This window comes from Trichechus manatus, unplaced genomic scaffold, assembly GCF_000243295.1.
Source record: "Trichechus manatus latirostris isolate Lorelei unplaced genomic scaffold, TriManLat1.0 scaffold00046, whole genome shotgun sequence".
NCBI classification, from domain to species: Eukaryota; Metazoa; Chordata; class Mammalia; order Sirenia; family Trichechidae; genus Trichechus; species Trichechus manatus.
Genome location: NW_004443982.1, coordinates 17,147,104 through 17,168,173, shown reverse-complemented (window position 1 = coordinate 17,168,173; position 21,070 = coordinate 17,147,104). Strand labels below are relative to the sequence as shown.

Sequence of the window (21,070 nt, the reverse complement as noted above, 5' to 3'; positions counted from 1 at the left end):
TCCCCTTCTCCTTGCTCTTCTTCCCCTTCCTCCTCCCCTTCTCCTTGCTCTTCCTCTTCTCCCTCCTGTTCTTCCCTTTCTTTTTGCTCCTCCTCCCCTTCCTCCTCTCTATCCTTCTCCCCTTGTTCCTCCCCTTCTCCTTCCTCTATCTGTTTCTTTCTTTCCTCCTGATGGCCTTCTTCCCTCTCCTTTTTTTCCCATTCTTCCTCATCCTTTTTCTCCCATTCCTCCTTCTTTTCTCGGTCCTTTTCTCCTTTACCCAAACTCTTCATTTCTCTAACTACTACTCCCTTGTCTTTCTTCTCCTCCTCCCCTTCCTCACTCAGCCTTTGTTCTGCTCTTGAATTACTCCCCTTACAGACTCCATCACCTCCACATTCAGGCATATTTTCCACCTCTTCCCCTGACTTTTTCTTGCCTTCACTCACCTCTGTTCTGTCTGTAAGATCATCTGCTTCTTCCTCATCTCTTTCTCCAAGTACCTCCTCATTTTCCTCTATCTCCTCCTCCTCCTCTACTGCACTTCCTTCTGAATCCTCTGCTCCTTCTTGCTCCTCTGGGATCTCTGACAAGTGGTCACATTTAAAATTAAATTTTGCCATGAATTTTGACATTTTATGTTCAGTCTCTTCCTTATTTCCTTGTTCAGTAAATTTTCTGCTATACGACAAGTGTAGGGGATTCTCCAGTTCACAATCCTCTTCCTCTCCACTACTAAATTCTATGGACTTAGACAGCTTGAATCCATCAGCTATACCCTGCTGACTTTCAATTTCACCGTCCATGTAACTGTCTTGCTTCTCAGTAGATTCTCTTTCACTGTCAAAGAGGACATCTTGCTTGTGTCTTTTACGTTCCTTAACCAAATCTTTATTTTCTTCATCCTCAATATTCATGTCTGTATTTGCTAAGACCTCCAAAAATGTATGAGTATTATTTATACTCTGTTCAATTTTTCTTATATCCTCCAGACCTGTCATTTCTGCCAGCTCAGCTTCCTTCTCAGAGACTATTTCTTCTTCTGAATCATTCTGACTCTGTTCTCCATCATTTTCCTTTTCTATTTCCCTACCATCAAGCTGACAAGCACCAAGTTTGTTTTCATATTTAAATATCTTTTTTAATAAACCCTCTTTATCAATGTTGGCCTGACGCCCAGACTGGCCTGAGCCATTACCTGGGTCCTCATCTGAAAATGTTTCCGAAGTCACTGTTGTTTGCATCATGAATATCCCTTGTGCCAAAAGTTGTTTATATGTTTTCCCTTCTTTCATTTTTTTGGAAATCTCTTCAGATTCATATTCATTACTATCATTTCCAGTATGAGCTGCATGTTTCTCCAGTTTCTCAATTGTTTCTTGTTTCTGTAAATTTTTTGAAGCAATCGTCATACTACTATTAGCTGACAAAGATAACTTATCTACTTTAAAATACTGCCAAGATTTTACATGTTTATAGGTTTCACTGGAAGAATTAAAACATCCAGTTTTACCAGTTTGTTCAGTTTTGTTTTCTTTGGGGACAATTTATGCCACTGGAAGCCTGTAGTACATTCAATTTTGATTTATTAATATATATCAAATTCTTACTACCTGCGTTAATTTTGCCATTAATCAGAGTACTGTCAGTATTTATTCTCTGCCCCTTTTCTTAATCAGGAACAATCTTTAAATATAATACATTTCCAGACTGACTTTCTAAAATATTGTCTAAGAAATTTACACTTTTCTTGCATTCAGTTTAGTTTTTTCCATCTTCCCTGATTTTTCATTTTCAAATTTTTGTCTTTTGATTCCATGAAATTCACAAAATTAAAGAAAGTTTTAAAATGTGAAAATTTAAGAACTTGAAATAAGAATAGCTTATTTCTAGAAAAACTGAAAACTCTAAATGAAATCTCTTTTTTCTATATATTAAATAATAATGAATATATATATTTTTAAAACAAAATCTGATATGGGTTTTCAAATTTTGACCCTCTTCCTTTTTATCTATATTCTTTCATTAGAATAATTTGCATATATGAAAAAAACACTAAGAGGAAAAATAATTAACATAAAATGTAAGATTTTTAGTTTAAAGAAACCTTTGAAATTAGGCATGAGGATTTGGATAATACATTAAAATATGACATTAATTTCTTGTTGGACAAAATCAAATTGTCAACATAAATTTTACAAGCTAACAGATTGAAATATTCAATGAATTTGGGTCTCTGGATAGTAAAACATCATTTAATCAAATTTTATAAATTGTGTTGAGTGATAGGCTTAGGAAGACGTTCATTTTTTGCTAAAGAAATTATTAAAACAGGACAAGTTAAAAAAGTAACAAGGTAGAGTGTGTGTGTGTGTGTGTGTGTGTGTGTGTGTGTGTGTGTGTGTGTGTGTGTATCTTTATAGTATAATCTTTTGTTATTCACTAAAGTAGGCCTGGTAGGGCCTCTACTTAAAAAGTACTGTGTGAAGTAAAAAATGCTACATATCCGTTTAAAAAGAAGTGCTTTCCTTTGGAAAATATTTTTGTTTGTTTTAGGTCCTGTTCTTCAAAAAGTCACAATTCTTTCAAGAGCCTTCAGAGAGACAGGCCCAAGTACCATACTTTATTTCTAAATGTTCATGCCTTTCTTTCTCTAGCACAATAAAGCAGCACGGAAGAGGCAGAGCACCAGTCTAAAAGAAGAGGAAGGGCAGACACCGAAAAATGTCTGGTTGGACGCATAGTCAGTCAATAAGTTAGTACACCCAGTCAGTCAATATTCACTGACCACTCACAAAGCTGTGTTAAGAGATCAGCTCTCTCACATTCCAAGGGATGCTGTTATTCACCATGCCTCTCAGTAATATAAATAAGATGAAAGGATTTGCTCTAAATTTTTATACTTTAGCAAGATTTTGTGTTTCTTTGGCTTTGAATTTAAGGACTTTTAACTTAACAATGTGGCAAAGGCACTAGAAATATAAATGAAATGTTTTCTATAGCCTTCTTCCCTCAATTTGCATTTCTCCAATTTATTTTCCTAATCCCCAAGCCCCTCAACGTTTCATTCCACTGGTTCCTAAAGCCAAGAAAGGCAAACGATTCCAGGGCAGGCATTTCTCTCTCCAGGGTTGTAAAAACTACAGACTATTCTTTCCTCTTGCTATTCATTTGTTATTCATTAAATCTGTTTCTCACCCATGAACAGTCTCAGACTAGTTTCCAAATGTTTATTTTAATCTTGTTTTTGTGTTATCAATTTCTTGATAAATTAATGCCCAATCTAAACATTGGAAAGGCAAATATCAAATATTTTCACTAAAATCACAATATTTTAGACATAGAAAAAATATTAGTATCATTCAGTAAAGTCAACATAGTAACTCTCCCAAAGTCATATTCAACCAAAATCAGAGTCACTCTGATAACCAGTACTCTTCCTATCCTTAAGAATGGCAATCAACTGCTTTGAAGGCAAGAAAGTATGGCTATTATGACTTAAGCTAATGACCTTAAAGAACAAATATCAGCAATGAAATTCTATCATTCTTGTTGCATTACAGAGAATACATACCAACAGAACAAGCCAAAATGGAGGTTATCCACATTGTATTTCTCTGTCTTTTAAATTCTAAAGTAACTGAATGCTTACCTTTCTTATGTTCTTTCCAGAAACCTTCCAAGAAAAAAAGAAAGAATTTCAACTGTTCTTACCCACCATAATGACAATAGCTCCCCATATTATACCTTTTGTTTTTGAACTGGTGATAATTTTAATGACTTGTCATTGGAATTCAGGCTCATCACATGTGTCTGAAATAAACAACAAAAAAAATGTACTAAAGAGAACAAAGAATGCACTAAAGAATATCTATGATTAAATATTTATACATTCTAAATATATATATAAAATTGATGCAAAATAGCTCATATGATAATATAATCAACTCTCAATTGCCATATTAATGATAAGAGGAGTGAAATTAATTTTATTCTATGTAAATTACACCTCAATAAAGTTAGTTAAAAAAGAAACAAAATGAAAGAAAAACAAAAAAAAGCATTTTTATGCCTAGAAAAGCATAAGTACACATACACATACACAAACACACCATGAACTAAACTTCAAGCTTATATTTAGGTAGCCAGATTGGAAATCATTACCATATTTAAGATATCAGTAGTTTCTCCAAGGTTTTCTGAGTTCGCTACTGAAGAACTGTCTGTCTCTTTTTCTTTGGTCATTTTATCTTGAAAATAATCTGAACGATTGAAAATATAAAATAAAAACTAGGTTTAAATGGAAAAGTGAAAAGCAACTGAACAGAATACAGCAATTATTATGTAATTTAAAGTGCAGGTACAATTTTAGCAAAGGGCCTTTAACCTCATGTCAGGGGAATTAAACCGAATTCTTCCACAGTTACAACAGGTTCAAAAACTGTTTTTGAAAGCTTAAAAACTTTGACACAAAGGGGAAAAGGGGGAGTTTTGCTTAGGGGGGACTGAGTTTATGTTCATGGTGGTAGAATAATTTAGAAAAGGATAGCGAGAATGGTTGTGTAACATGAAGATTGTAATCAATGTCATTGAATTGTACATTGTGGAAATTGTTGAATTAGTGAAGGTTTTATTGTGTATATTTTCACCACAGTTTAAAAAAAAAACAACCTTGACACAGATTAGAGATAACAATTACTTCATTCACATAAAAAGGCAAACACTTTTCCTTTGGAATAAATACTACCCAGCAATAGAGCATTGTGGTAGCCAGCCTCCAAGATGGGCCTAATGACCCACATCCTTTTGGTATTCATATCCCTCTGTAATTCCCCTTCCACATTTTGCCAGGTTGGTCTGTATGGCCAATAAAATAAAGCAGAAATGAATGTCATGTCATTGTAGCTTCTCTCTTGCTCACTTTCACTCCCACTACCTTTCTTGGATCACTCGCTCTGGGGGAAGCCATGTCATGAACAACCCTGTGGAGAAGTTCATGTAGCGAGGAAGTGACATGTCCTACCAATGGCCACATGAGTGAGCTTGGAAGCAGATCCTTCAGGCCCAGTCAAGTCTTCAGATAACTGCAGCCCATATGACAGTGTGACTGCAACCTCATGAAAGACCCTGAACCAGAACAACTCAACTAAGTTGCTCCTGAAAACCGTGTGAGATAATGTTTCTTGTTTTAACCTACTAAGTGTTAGGGTAATTTGTTATGTAGCAACAGATATCTAGTACAAGCACCTAGACACTTTTATGGTAAACTGCAAGGTTATTATATCATAAAGCAGATAACCAGAAATTATAAAGTCTATTTTATCTTACATTTTTCTTAATTACTCACTATGCCCTCACTGATCACCTATACATTTAAGATGATCATCTTAATGAAGCATTCTCGAAAAATACCAGTCCACACTGATCCCTCCTTTTTAAATCCATTCAATTCAAATAAGCAAATAATCAGTTTGTGTTTACTCCATGTGACGTACTATGTAGGGGATATCAACTTAAGTAATGGATAACTATTAAGGAACTTATAGTCTAGAAGAAAATATAAAATATATGTAGGGGGATGAGAAATCACATCCAAATGTTGAGAATCAGGAAAGGTTTCACCAAGGAGGTGTGTGGAAGGATGAAAAGAAATCTGAGAGGCAGAGACGGAGGTGGACACAGAAGAGAATGGAAAGAAACCTATTCCTAACTGAAGCGGCAAAACAGTAATCTGAGCAAAGGAGTAAAAAAAGGACACAGATGAAAGAAGCCTGTATTGAAGGCATCTACCATGTGCCAGAATATATGCTTTTATATATGTTGGTTAACCCCATGACAACAAAAGAGGTTAAGTATTATATCCCCATTTTATAAATAAGAAAACTAAAGCTTACTGGCCCTAGTGGCACCAAGTGTCAAAGTCAGGTCTGTCTGACTCCACAGCCCATGTTCTTTCCACTAAATCAGGCTGTGAATCAAAATCAAGAGTTGGCAAATTTCTTCTGTAAAGTGCCATATAGTAAACATTTTAGGCTTTGTGGGCCATAAGGTCTCTGTCCTAACTACTCAACTCTGCTGTTGTAATGTAAAACAGCCATAACCCAAACCAAAACTCGTTGCTGTGGAGTCAATTCTGACTACTAGCAACCCTACAGGACAGAGTTGAACTGCCCCATAGGGTTTCCAAGGTGGAAATCTTTATGGAAGCAGACTGCCACATCTTTCTCTGGCAGAGCAGCTGGTGGGTTCAAACCGCCGACCTTTTGGTTAGCAGCAGAGCACTTAACTACTGTGCCACCAGGGCTCCTTAAAAGCAACCATAGACAATACATAAAAGAAAAGAGTGTGCTGGGTTCCAATAAAACTTTAGTTATGAAAACAAGCGTCTGGCTAAATTTGGCCCAAGGGCCATAGTTTGCAGACTCCTGATCTAAATGAAGGTTACAGGGAAAACACTACTGAGAAATAAAGCTAGAAAAGCAGTTGGGAGTCATAAGTATCAGGGATCCTCTGAATATACTGGAGCAGATGGCAACTCAACTGTACCTGAGAAAGATTAACACAGAAAGTGGTATGCAGGATAGCCTGAAAAGGGCAGAGAATGGAGGTTTGGAAAATAGATTATTTAAATTGATGGCCTTGCTTCATACTTGACTAAGAAAACAGACCTCATTAGATCTGATCCACTTTATCGTCTCACCAACAAACTTAACACATTTACCTGTATTTGCACCCAAGTTCTCATTTTCCTGTTAAAATGTATGGTGTGTCTTTCTTCTTACCACAGCTGTGATCTGCGTGTCAGCCCCTTCTATCTTCTCAAGAACTTTGCACCTTTGGTTATACCCTCTCTCTCATGTTGTACCAATCTTTCCTGGTCTACTGGATCACCTCCATCAGCACACAAAAATGTTCTATATTTCTCATTGATCCCACATCTCCCTCTAGCTGCCAGCCCATTTCTCTGCTCCCCTTCATGACCAAAATATACAAAAGAATTATCTACGCACCTTATCTCCTCTTAGATTCTTCTTTCCCATTCATGCCTCAACTCCTAACACTCTGGCTTCTGTCCTGACCTTCTCCTGAAATTGTTCTTATCAAGCTACCACTAATCTCCATGATGCCAAATTCACTGGACACTTCTTTGAGCTCTTCTTCCTTGACCTTTGGGCCTTACTCTGCATTTATGATACTACTCTCTCCTAATTTCCCTCCTCCTACCTTACTGGCAGAGCCCTGGTGGCACAGTGATTAAAGTGCTTGGCTGCTAACCAAAAGGTCGGTGGTTCGAGCGTACTAGGCACTCCGTGGGAGGTAAGATGTGGTAGTCTGCTTCCCTAAAGATTTACGGCTTTGGAAACCTGATGAGGCAGTTAAACTCCGTCCTATAGTCGGAATCAACTTGATGGCAGTGGGTTTGGTTTACCTTACTGGCTGACTAGGCTGACAAGGCTTCTTTGCTGGCCCTTCCTCCTCCACCCTCTAAATGTTAGACATTCTCAGGGCTATTTCCTGGGCCATCTTCTGACTCTACTCTCGAGTAGGTGATTTCAGCAACTTCCATGGATTTTAAATATTAAATTTATATCTTTAGCCAGACCTCTCTTCTGAAGTTTAGGCTTGCATTTCCAACTGCCTGCCTGATATTTCCCCTTGGATGTCCCACAGCTATCTCAAGCTGGATTCTTAATTTTCTTCCTTAAACTTGTCAACCATCCTCTTGCCTAGAAATCACCCCTGATTTTTGCCTTTACTTCATACCCATGTGCAATCCATGAGCACGTTTAGCAAGTCCAGTTGGTTCTATGTCTAAAATGTATCTCAAATCTACCTCCTTCTTTCCATCTCTACTATAAATGCTATGGTTAAGACGCCATCCATCATCTCTTGTAAAAGGCTACGAAGTATTCTTCTTATATCTATCCTGGCCTCCCTACAATCCACATAGAGACAGAAGTGATCATCTTAAAATGGACATTATATAAGAATACATCACTCCCCTGTTTAAAATCCTTCAATGGCTTTCTACTGTACTTGAAGAAAACATTCAAACCAAACAGGTTTCTCATGGCTAATTAAGACCGCAAATCATCTTTCCCTGTCTCTTTCTCCGACATTATCTGGTCCTGCTGTTTCCCTCACCCTCTAAACTCCACTGGTCTTTCCTTTTCTTATAAACTGTCTCCAAACCTTTGCCTCTATTATTTTCTTTGCCTGGAATGCATATATCCTCTTTGTATGGCTATGTCTTTGTTAACCTTATGTTTTAGCTTAAATGCCACCTTCTCAGCAAAACCTTCCCTGACTCCCTTCCCTCCATTATAAATTATCTAGCACCTTCTTTTTTTCCTTCACAGCCTTTATTACAACTTTAAATTGTTTTCTGTTTGCTTGCTTGTTTGTTTTTTGGTCTCCCCAACTGATACTATAAGCTCCATTAGAGCAGGGATCGTAACGATTTTGGTCACCGTTGATCCTAAGGCTTGGCACAGTGTTTGGAACATAACGGATGCTCAAAAGTAGAATCAGCTGTATTTGACTTAGAGTGATGGCACCAGGCAAAGATATCCATCAACAAGGCACTGTGCCAGGTGCTGCAGGGTCTGCTTCTTAATAAACTTATTAGAGTCTTATTATAGAGTCCAGCCTACTCTTGGTATATACTGCCTGCCTGATATTTAATCAATAATGATGTCATTTCATACTGGCTTGCTCAAAAACTATTACTTTTATGTGTCACTCCTAAGATAACACAAATGTCCCTAAACAAAATTATTTAGAATGGGTGTATAATATTGAAAGAGCTGGGGTTACAATTTAAAACATGAAATCTGTGTAACGTAGGCAGTGAGGTAGAGATGTTAACAGTAATTATAAATATATTTGTTAAGCGGTTTCTAGAGGTGCTAGGCTCAATGCTAAGTATTTTATATGTATGATATCATTTAATCCTCACACTCTCTCTCTGAAGTAGGTACTATTAAAACTATCTTAAAGAAACTGAGGATGAGCAAGATTAAGTTACCTTTCCCAAAGCCGGTCACATAGCTAATAAATGTCAGAGCAGGTATCTGACCACAGATGACTTAAACTCCATACCTTATGCTCTTAACCATTATGCTATACTGCCTAACTATAGAACCCCACATAGGGCCAGATGACCTGCATTCAAATCCTGTTCACATGGTTTGTAAGCTGAGTGATCTTGGGCAAGTCACTATGTATGTACATCATACACTGCTCTGTAAAGATACGCAAGGTATTATGATTGTTGCTGTTGTACCTTTAGGGTCAAAGACAATGCTTTTGACTTGTTAGGCTAATACTGGATTTGGGTTCAAATAAGAGGTGTCAATTTAATTAGTTAGATAAAACATCTTAAGATAAGCATAACAACAACAGGAATAAAATGCACATTTTTGCTGAGAGCTGGCAGAATACTAAATGTTACCTGGTTCCATTGGCTCCATGGGGCTATCCTTTCCAGATACGGTTCTCTCTGGCAGGTTACTTGTAGACAACCGGAAAGGGACTGAACTGGCAGAAAAAGAATCAGCTGATGCCAGAGTCCCTTCTGTTGGAGGTAGTGCACGTGTCATTTGGATAGACTCTGGGGATTTTCCCTTTAAAGTAAACAGTTAAAGAAAGTGTTAAATGATTTTATATACAGGCAGTCCCCGAGTTACAAACGAGATCAGTTCCTGAGTGTGTCTTTAAGAATATGTAGGTAAACAGGAACCAGTGCATACAGTTCTTTTTAGCCTTACTTTAGTGCAAAAAACCCATTGCCGTCAAGTAGATTCTGACTCATAGCAACCCTACAGGATAGAGTAGAAATGCCCCATACAGTTTCCAAGAAGCGCCTGGTGGATTCAAACTGTCGACCTTTTTGGTTAGCAGCCGTAGCTTTGAGTCAGAATTGACTCGACGGCAATGGGTTTGGTTTTTTTGGGTTTTAGTGCAAGAAAAGGCTGTAAGCCTTTGCAATGATTTAAAAGCTGCATACGCAGCAAGTGAAGGTAATTGTGATGAAGAATTTATTGTGGGTAGGGAGCTGTGGTGGCATAGTGGCTAAGAGCTCAGGCTACTAACCAACAGGTCAGCAGTTCAAATCCACCAGCTGCTGCTTGGAAACCCAATGGGACAGTCCTATTCTGTCCTATAGGGTTGCTATGAGTCGGAATTGATTCGATATGGCAACGGGTTGGGGTTTTTTTTTTGGTTACGGGTTGGTTCAATCGTTTCAAAGTGAGGGCAAATTTACATAACATTAAAGGCCAAGTACAAGTTGTCCCTAAATCTGATGTTGATAACTCAAGGACTGCCTGTATTTAATATTGACGTAAACTACCTTGCAGTTGCCAAAAATATTTAAGAGAAAGACTGCAAAATCTGCCAACATTTTGCAACATTCACTTTTAATAATCCCCAAGGGCTCAAAAATGTTTTGTTTTGTTGTTTCTGTATCTTGGTGGTTTAAATTGTCAATTGGAAGCCTGTCTTTCACATGATGGGACAAAGTGTGTGTGTTTTCTCTGCCTTCCTTAAGAAACAAAAATTATTCATGAAGTATAACAACAGCGACAATAAAACGCTGGCGGAGTATTTCTCAGTCTTTCCATATATACTTTTTGTAATAAAAAGCCAAACTTAACCTTTTTTACTTCAAAAGGAATAAATTTTAGAACGTAATTTTTAAAATGGAATATCTCCTTTAAAAATTATTTGCGTTTTCTTATTTTGAAAAATGTATGTAATCGAAATAATTTTAGAGCAGAGAATTTCTAAATTTAATTGAGAGAGAATATCCCCTTTCTCAAACTGAAGCCCTTATTTCTTTGTTTTCCACATTTCATTGTTTACAGTGTATAACCTTTCACTGCCCAAGAGATATAACTAAAACATAAAAGCATGTGGCAAGTTAAAATCAATTTACACATAGTTAAGAAAAAAATCAGCATTCAATATTAAGTGATAAGACAGGCATACGGAATGATGCTCTGTATAGTACCCCGAGTTTATAAACAAAGGTTATTCATAATTTGAATTTTCTGATTTGTATGTTTAACAGGTTAACTCTGAATTCACTTTATAAGTCTGAGTCCTCAACTCCAGTCATTTTATTCAGTGAATTTATCTGAGAAGACCCTTCTTTCATTCAAAAAGAAAAATGCATTTTTTTATTCCAGTTTTCTTTGCAATACTAGATAATACTATTAGATAGAATAGGCCACAATGGTACCCTCTCTCTTCGCCTAACACGGGCTGATAAAGTTCCTTGTAGTATACTTCCTGAGGCCGAATCACCCACAGGCAGAGAAGCCACTGGAGATAAGCAAGAATCATCTATTTCCTCAATGCAAATGTCTTCTACCGCATCACGTCGTGGAATGGCAAAAACTAGCATGTGACATCCGCCACAAGCAACCTGCAGCATTAATCCACAGAAAAATTAATCGACATTTGCTTCAAACACAAATGAGTTTTTGACAGCTTTCAGCTATAAAACAAACTGTTAAATGATTACTTCATGGTAGACTTCCTAGACACACACACACACTCTCTCTCCATACACACACACACTCTCTCTCTCCATACACACACACACACACCTGCGAAAGCTGGAACCTGTCTAAGGTGGAAACACGTCAAAGAAGGAAAACTCAAATATTTTCAACTAAAATAAGCAACAGAAAAGTAGTAAGACTGCACCCTGTCAAAGGCAGAAAGCTTGAGAGACCTGGAAAAACAAGCAGCCCCATGGAGTTAAGGCTCTCACAGGTTTCACTGTATATATATATGTATATATACATATGTATATATGTAAATAAATTACAGTATATCTTCATTAAACACTGCGTTTAGAAAAATTAGAACAGGTTTAATCCGCTATTCTACTTTCAATTTAATAAAGTATAGAGAAAAAAACTACTTTGCACATTACATTTCTCTTTATATTATAATTGTTTCAGAAAAATATATGCAACTGGCAGCAACGTTAAAAACTTGAAAAAATACTTGGGGACGTTCTGCTGAGGAAAAGTGACCCAAGAATAAATAAGACTCTTGGGTTAATTATGTCTCCAAGCCCTTTTTTTCACATAAAAATTTTCTAAGTTTAATGCTTAAAAGTCTTAGTGCAAAATGCAAACATGTACAATTACTGGACAAAGACAGATAAAATCAACATTCAAAGAATTTTTAGAAATGTATGATTTTCAATAAAATGCTAAGAAAAGCCTATAGTACAATATTGCAATACACAGCTTTTTAGTAACTTTATATTGTTCTACATGGTGTTGTAAGAATAGCATGTCCTATGCCTTTCCTTCATAATTATTTTCAAATTTAAAATTGATATATATTTTTGTACATCACTTTTAAAAATTATCTTCCCCATAAGACTGTAAGCTCAATAAATGCAGGACTTGGCCATTTTGTTCATTCCTGTATACCTCATATTCCTAATACTTAGTAGAATATCTTGCACATAGCAGGCATTCGTTAAATGATTGTCAAATTAATGAAGGGAATGGATGGGTTCCATAGCATGAGACATGGAGTCTTTGGACAACAGGAGATCATTATTATCACCAACTAAACAGAATGTTCAAAAGTCTATAGTTCGTAATTGGCAAAAGTAATAGAAACAACAGAAAGATGATATCTTGTGGTAATGTGGTGCTGAAAGAAAAGTCTTATCTGAACAGCATTTACTCAATAAAATATACTTTCAAAACGCTTAGTTTATTATCCAATTTTCTCCTGTGCAGGATTTGAGAGTCTCAATAATATTTAATTCAACAAATATTTACTGAAGACTACTATGAGCAAGGCACTTTCTGGGTGCCACATGAGATACAAAGATTATAGGTATCGCACAGTCCTGGCTTTCAAGAGACATATGAGAACAAAGCAGAAGAGGCAATATTAGGGCAAAATGGAAGACGCTGAAGGAGGAAAATCAGGTTAGGGACAGACTTTCAGAGTGGCATAATATCTGACATTTGACTTTTAGAAAACTAATACAGGTATTCAATATATTTATGATATTCTTTCAACAAACACAAAGTACTTATTTTCTATGAAATACCGAAAGACTCAAATACAGGAATATGAAAACGTAAACAGGGAAATGTGATGCCCTTACCAAATGAATTATAAACTTCAGAAAATTAGAGCACAAAGTGGGAATGAACTGGTTGGTAAAATTCTCCAGTCCAAGTCCTAATTTTCCATGTCGACCATCTCCAAAAGTATACATATGCCCTACATCTAAAATGAGAAAAAAAGAGAATTATAAAGGTATTACTTGTATAGATCAATTTTAAACAAAGATTTAAAATACACTAGCTTAACGGCAATTGCAATTTTCCCCTAAATTATGCACTGAATTTATTCTGATCATTGTTTCAACACTCTCTGTGGTCTCTATGGTCCTGCATGTAACTTTAGATGATAGATACTATGAGAATAAGTCACTAAACCCTCAGTGGTTTGTAAAGCGGAAGCCCAGTCATACCAGGCATCATGTGAAGGTTTTGTGTTCTGACCCTTTATATCCCAACAGAAGCTGTTTTCTTTTTCCCTCTGGTCATTGCTTAGATGGGGGTTTTTCACCCTTGGCAATATTGACATTTAGGGCCAAATAATTCTTGGTTGTAGTGGTGGGGGGGTGTCCTGTGCATTGCAGGATGTTTAGAAACATCCTTGTCATATACCCACTAGATGCCAGAACGCCTGCCACCCCATCTCCCGGTCACGACAATATAAAATGCCTCTGAACATTGCCATGTGTCCCTGGAAGGCAAAATTACCATCAGTGGAGAGACACTGGCTTAAATCAATCCAACTGTCTCTTTTCTAATTCTGCTCCTGGGTTGTGGAACGTTACTGAAGAAAAGGCCATAAACCAGCATCTTGACTATTCCCTTTATAATACCTGGGTCCTTGTCACTTCTCTCCAGTTAGCCCTTTGCCTACTGCCTAGCAACTATTCTGAACCTTTGCTCTTCTTCTCTAGCCCCTCCTTCACACACTCCATCTTCCAGCGTGGTAAGTGCCATGGAAGCAGAAGTAAAGGGTGCCAATGTGGGTGCAGAGGAGGGGGAATCTCCCTCTAATCTGCAGATTGAGAAAGCTTTCAAACAGACCTAAAGGATGAGTAGGGCTTAGCTGCAAGAAGGGAGCAAGGAATCTTCCAGAGTCAAGGGCACACACAAAGGCCCTGAATCAAGAAAAATATGGCTCAGCCAAGAAGCTGAAAGGCAACCAATGTGCCTGGAGCACAAGAACAAAGGGAAGAGTGGTATGAGATGAGGCTGGAGAGGTAAGAAGGAATCACACCACAAAGGATCCTAATAGTTCATATGAAGAATTTTTAACTCCCTTTTAAGGGCAATAAGAAGCTAAATGAATGATTTTAAGCCAGGAAATAACATCGCATCAGAGGACTTCTAGTTTAAGTGGCAAAGTGATTGCATACTAAGAAAATCCAAGAGAAGTGACTGAAAAATGATTAGAAATAATGATATAATTCAGTAAGGTGGCAAGTTTCAAAATTAATATATAAAAATAAATCGATTTTCTATAAATATATAACCAGTATTTTGACTCTTCTGTATAATGCTTACAATTAGCTGTTCATTCCCTCTCTATATATATTCCCTGTTTCCTTCCTTATCCTTCCTCCTCCTTCCTTTGATCCTGATTTCTTTATCCAAATGCTCAAGGTTTGCTTTTTTAATTTGATTGGTTTTAGCCAGAAAAAATTAACTCTGATCCAAGCCCCTTGACCACACCTCTATCCTTAAAGAGCTTTTTAAAATATGAGCCACGGGCTATAAGAAGGATCCGGCAAGAGCTTAGAGGTAACTCACTATGCAACTATCATAGTCCTGGAGAAACAAATCCATAGCACCTGCCCCCTGGGGAGGGCTCATGAGCAAAAAGGCAAACATAGGTAATGTTCAATTATTTGTGCTATAACTTCTTTCATCAGAAGAAAAAGTAAATGGAAATTTAAATAATCTAATTGTATATTAGATGATTATGTTAAAATAGTGTATATTTACCATCAATGGAGATTTAAAGTTGATGAAAAATGGCAGTTAAAGACCCAGAGATTGAGATTATAACCCCACAGTGAGGAGTACAGATCAACAGCTCTTATAGGACTATGAATGAGTAATACCTCTTTATGTTCTATACAATTTTATTTCATGCTACATTAGCAAGGGCATCAATACTTGATAATAGGCAAGGCAGCCTTCTCTGAAAGGTTCTTTGGGGGAAGAAGGAACAGTGTTTGGTAGTACCTCATATTTGTCAAAGACTAGTTTCCCTAACCAGATATCCTTATGTGAGCTCCAACATAGCTGTAGCTTTTTTAGAAAGGAGAAAAAGTAGAAATACTAGTGTCTGGATTATTTCAAAATACTAGAGTGATTTTTGACTTTTAAATGGTTTACTTCTCTTTTAGGTTGAAATCTGAGATAGAAAGAGTGAAATTACAGATCCTTTTGTTCTAAACAATTAAAATTGTGGAGTATATCAATTACCTACAGGTAAGTGACTGAGTCATGTTAGGGGAGAACCTTTATTGAGCCCTACATTAACAGCACCAAATTTCTGTGATTGAAAAGTTGGCCAAAAGTAGGATCTCCCTGGATAAATGAGAAAGTACAGGGCTGAAGATCTGGAGAACCCAGGTGTATATTTACTCAGTGCTCTCTGAGGTACCCTTTTCTCTAGCACTGCGGCAACAGGAGGGAGTCACTCCTGAAAACGCCTCCTGGTGGCAAAAGCATCATATGAATTTACTCTGCTTGAATGTAGCTCTCTGTCAGATTGAACGGGGAGAATGTTTTAAAACAAATTCTTTCTCTTGGGATTTTCCCCTCTGGCCTGAGCATAGTTAAGAGTCTTCAAATTGATACAAATTTCAAAAAGAGTTTAACTTTCCAACGGCACTGACATATTTTGAGGTTCTAAATCTTTGGATCATTTACATTTATTTTAAACGGAATTAAAATAATAAAAATAACTTTACAACTTTATATGTTTGAATATTAAATAAGGAACTTCATCTTTCTCAACTATTAATTCCTATGCTTAAGTTTTATACATTCATTCCATATATTATTTATTTTGTAATAAAATAAGCCCAGTTCTACTACAAAATATAAGAGAAACTCTATTCCATACCTGTTATCAAAGCTGTGTGATTTTCTCCACAGGAAACATGACGTATTTTCTGGTCCTTAACATACTCAAGGACAGTCGGTTCTGATGCTTCAAAAATAAAAGTGCCAAGACCCAACTGGCCAAACTGTCCCAGCCCAAAGGTGTACACTGCTTTCTCTGAAAGGAAAGGGGCAGATACAAGAAAAGAATTGCATGAGATCAGATTACTGTGATCCATAGGGTTTTCACTGGCTGATTTCAGAAGTAGAACGCCAAGCTTTTCTCCTAGTCCATCTTGGTCTGGAAGCTTCACAGAAACCTGTTCAGCCTCATAGCAACACACAAGCCTCCCCTGACAGATGCGTGGTGGCTGCCCTTGAGGTGCACTGGCTGGAAATCAAACCCAGGTTTCCATTATATTTGTCAAATTGATCAGTGTTTAATTTGGTATCCTATTTATTTTTCCAGCAGTCTGTAAGCTTGGTGAGGACAGCCCTTGCCCTGTCTTGTTTGCTGTTTACTCAAGTGTCTGGAGCAGTATCTATCCATTGAATAAATTAATGCATAAAAACAAAAAGAATTGCAGGGAAGCAAACACAGTCACCATTGTATCTAGAAAAATTCTGACAATTTTTTATAATGAAGATTAAGCACCTCTGGAGGAAATACCCATATTACCCATATAAGAATACCCAATACTTAAATATAAAATTTTCAATGATGAAGAGAAAAATAAAAAAGTACAGATTTGAAAAAATTATGGCATAAGCCTGATTTTAACTTTTACACATAACCAACCATAAAAGGAATTGCTATAAGTAAGCAAACTGCATTGCTTCTGAGTAAGCAATACAATAATACGAGATATGTAAGTGGGTGAACTACATGAAATGTCCCTATAATTACTACTTCATTTCTTTAAAAAGTATCAGTTGTCATTAAGCCAATTCTTGCCACTGCCTTAAATCATAAAAAAGAACAGCCTTCTACAGAAAAAAACTCTTACCTTTAAAAGCAGTTTAATAGAATAATTTATTTTATAAAACACAATTTCAGAAGAGAATTTGCATGAGAATTAAAACATAGAAGAGAGATGCTAGATTTATTCACAAGTAAAACTCTCTTTATCGGGAACTGCAATGTTAATATTTTAAAGTTATTTCAAAGGACTGCCAATAACTGTAAATATTAGCTCATATGTTTCTTAGGAATGGAAAAGCATAAAAAACAGGATAAATGAGTGGTGATGAAAGGGACCTTGCATGCACTTATGACTCTCACTGGCCACCACATTAGGGAGTGCAGTGTTTATTACTTCAGTACACTCCTCCTTGTGGTTAAGCACTCAGCAGCTAATAGAAAGGTCAGTGGTTTGAACCCACCAGCTGCTCCCTGAGAGAAAGATGTTGCAGTCAGCTTCCATAAAGATTCCAACCAACCAAACAACCAACCTGTTGCCATCAAATTGATTCCGACTCTTAAGAGACCCTGCCTTGGAAACTGTACGGGGCGGTTCTACTCTGTCCTAAAGGGTTGCTGAGTTGGAATTGAGTCCATGGCAAAGGGTTTTGGGTTTGGTACACTACTCCTTAGTTCAATACACTGACTCTCTCTTGTTAAAGGAGGAAGAGCAAGAGCTCTGGATTCAAGCAGGAACCCAAACCTTCATTATTACTAGCTGTGGCAAGTAGGCAGGCTACCTAAATTCTCTCATGTAATAATACCTATCTACTAGAGTTGCTGTGAGGATTAAATGAGAAAATATTCAAGCAGATTCTAAAACATGCAGTTGTAAGGAATATTTTTCTAAAAAGTAATTTATCTAATCAACTTTACAGTTCTGAATTTTAAGTAGAGCATTAGGTAAAATGAAATAATTATCATCATCTCTGGCTAGCTAAAAATTACTCTAAAATATTAGCCCATGGCTTTTTAGGCACCTTGAATCATATTACAAAAGTTTTGTTAGGTTCATTTTTGGATGGTTGGATAATTAGCGATGATAGTGTTTTGTTGTTAGTTGCCATCAAGTTGATTCCAAATCATGGTGGTCCCATGTGTTACAGAGTAGAACTGCTCCATGAGAATTTTCCTGGTTGTAATCTTAACAGAAGCAGGTAGCCAGGCCTATCTTCCATGGTACCGCTGGGTGGGTTTGAACTGCCAACCTTTTAGGTTAGCAATTGATTGTAAACCGTTTGTGCCACGTAGGGACCTATTAATCTTCTTTTTTCTTAATAAGGCTAAATTACTTATCTAAGGACATAACATATAACAACTAATATAATTTTCGACCATATCAACTTTGTTAATGTCAATAAATAATACTATGTTGTTACTGTTGTTGGGTGCCGTCGAGTCAATTTTCAACTCATAAAGACCACATGTGACAGAAAAGAACTGATCCATAGGGTTTTCTAGGCTGAAATCTTTATAAGAACAGATCGCCAGGTCTTTCTCCCACAGAGTCTCTGGGCAGGTTTGAACCGCTAACCTTTTGGTTAGCAGCCAAGCGCTTAACTGTTTGCACCACCAGATTTTATTAGCTGGCTTCAGGTTAATATTACTCTAATTTCACAGAATATATTTGATTTCATGACTAGTAACTCATTTCCCTATAGAGATCATAAGTCTGTCTAAACATAATCTAGAAAAGTTTTAAGTTCTTGTTTTTCTTGGGATCCATACTTCACTGTGGACCCATCTTATAACCAGGCCCTTCTTGTCTTTTAGTAACTGCTATGGATGACATACAAGATTACATCGATCACTCTGCCTCAGTGTGTCCCAAGTGCCAGCCTGAAGAGTTCTCAACAGTAGTCCATTATCTACCCAGTTCTAAGGAGAAACTATAATCATACCATCACTATAACCAGTAGTTGTACTTTTTAACCTATCCTTTTCCACTACGGAGCCCTGGTGGCACAGTGGTTAAGTGCTAAAGCTGCTAACTAAAAGGTCAGTAGTTCAAATCCACCAGCCTCTCCTTGGAAACCCTATGAGGCAGTTCTACTCTGTCCTATAGGGTCACTTTGAGTCAGAATTGACTTGACAGCAATGGGCTGGTTTTTTCCATTACAGCGTGGTCATGTGTAAATATTTTTAGTTTTAAATAAATTCATCAGCAATGAACTTATTTAAATTATCTATGACTTATTGTAATGAATGATACCCAAATTGATTTTAGGATCAAAGTTATAGACACACAGAAAAACAAAGTCGGGGAGGGACACCAAAGAATTATCTACTCCAAATCCTTTGCTTTAGTGAAGGGAATAACCTACAACAGATAATTAGCTACTCTTTCTCTAAAGTCTTGCAAAGTACTCCATAGCTCTCCTAAGATGTTCAGTTTAGTATTTAGTCAAACTGATGATCAATACACTATTCAGGCCCATATCTTCATCAGCTGTAACTAAATACAAGTTTCTCACCAGGGCTGGCTCATAAAAAAAACTTCTACAGGTCTGTGAAGAAATATGAAAAATAGGCAAAATAGTGAATTTTCCATACACACTAAGTTTATACAATTTAAGAGGATGTCCTTTACTATAAAATTAAGAGCTTCTTATTTTTTGTTTTGAAAATGTCCATTATTTTACAAAATGATGGTGATAAGAGATGGTAATTTCTTCGTAATATCCATATTTAGTCAAATGCAAACCAGAAGTTGGCAACCATCTGTTGACCCTCATAATTTTTGGGAAAAAAAAAAACTTTACTGCTCTGTGAGAGCCAAAAGTCTACAAAAATCTGGAGAAGAGAGTCAGTTTCTGACACCATGGTTTTTAGCCTCAAAATAACTATTTGATATTCACAGAAAGCTAAATGTTTTTAAATACTAAAAGAGTACATCACACTTAAGTGTATCTTTTATTGGAAATATAATTAAAAGTATCATGGATTATCTTGGTGATCACCTTATAGGAAAATATTTTCATAATGTATACTTGAATTATAATTAATTATAACTAATCAACATTTATGTCCTTCAGAAAAACCTGGAATCACCTAATAAATAATTCTTCGTATAATTTTTTATAACCTAGAGAAAACATTAAATATATAAAGAATAAGTTACATTTTTGTCTATAGAATGAGTTTTCAGATAATTTAGAAAAACTAATTTCAAAGTTTAATTTCCATAATAAATCTCTTTAAAATTATATGAAGATTCATTTGGTTAGCAAAAATTCATAAAGATCCTGAATCTCAGAATTATTTCTAAATTTAGAGTGGAGGCATTGAAAAAAAATTATTTTCAAATTGGAAAAGATTCCATTTGAAAATTGTAATTTCAGGAAACCAAAGCTTAATAAGCATGACTGGGACTAGAAGAAGAAGAAAATCTAAAGTTCAAAAGTTGCTCAATTACCTTGCAACATTAAACATATCATCTAAGACATATTTATTGTTCAACATTTGTCTAACACACTTCTAACTTTGGGTTACTGAAGATTAAGTGGTGACTTCAGAAAATTTTCATTTCTTTTAGGCCAAGAAAAATCATCATCATAATCTATGACCTGACTGTATTACTTCTATATTACTCATCAAAAACAAATCTAATGCTCAACCAATTTTCGAAGCATCAATTTAGTAAGTACATTACCAATAAGTTTATTTTAAAAAATGACTAGAATTTCATACTAGCAAATAAGATATTAGAAGCCAAAAGTGACATTACCATGCAAGGTCTTTATTTAATTATCTGTAATTTAAAACCTTAGTACTTTTTAATGAATTATTATATATAACAGAATATAAAAATTGGAAAGGGGGAGTTCCGGCAAAATGGCGCTCTAGGCAGAAGCACCACGCCTTCCCTCCACAGCAAAGATCCGAAAAACTAAGCCGAACAGAGAATACAACAATCCTGAAACCCTAAAACATCAAATGAAGA

At 36.3% G+C, this 21,070-nt stretch overlaps 1 protein-coding gene across 6 annotated transcripts in view; it reads right to left on the bottom strand.

The window, feature by feature from the left end:
* The window catches only part of RPGR (retinitis pigmentosa GTPase regulator), a 66,991-nt gene that overhangs the window by 18,265 nt on the left and 27,656 nt on the right, over nucleotides 1-21,070 (bottom strand). For 5 of the 6 annotated variants that reach the window (XM_023731926.1, XM_023731925.1, XM_023731930.1 and 2 more), the window contains 6 exons: nucleotides 16,189-16,344; nucleotides 13,133-13,257; nucleotides 11,225-11,410; nucleotides 9,434-9,605; nucleotides 4,144-4,241; nucleotides 3,727-3,792 (listed from right to left, as the gene is read on the bottom strand). In XM_023731926.1, coding sequence (XP_023587694.1) covers nucleotides 3,727-3,792; nucleotides 4,144-4,241; nucleotides 9,434-9,605; nucleotides 11,225-11,410; nucleotides 13,133-13,257; nucleotides 16,189-16,344 — 803 coding nt within the window. Of the gene's footprint in view, nucleotides 1-1,177; nucleotides 1,365-3,726; nucleotides 3,793-4,143; nucleotides 4,242-9,433; nucleotides 9,606-11,224; nucleotides 11,411-13,132; nucleotides 13,258-16,188; nucleotides 16,345-21,070 lie in introns of all 6 variants that reach the window. The other variant, XM_023731927.1, reaches the window with a different exon arrangement.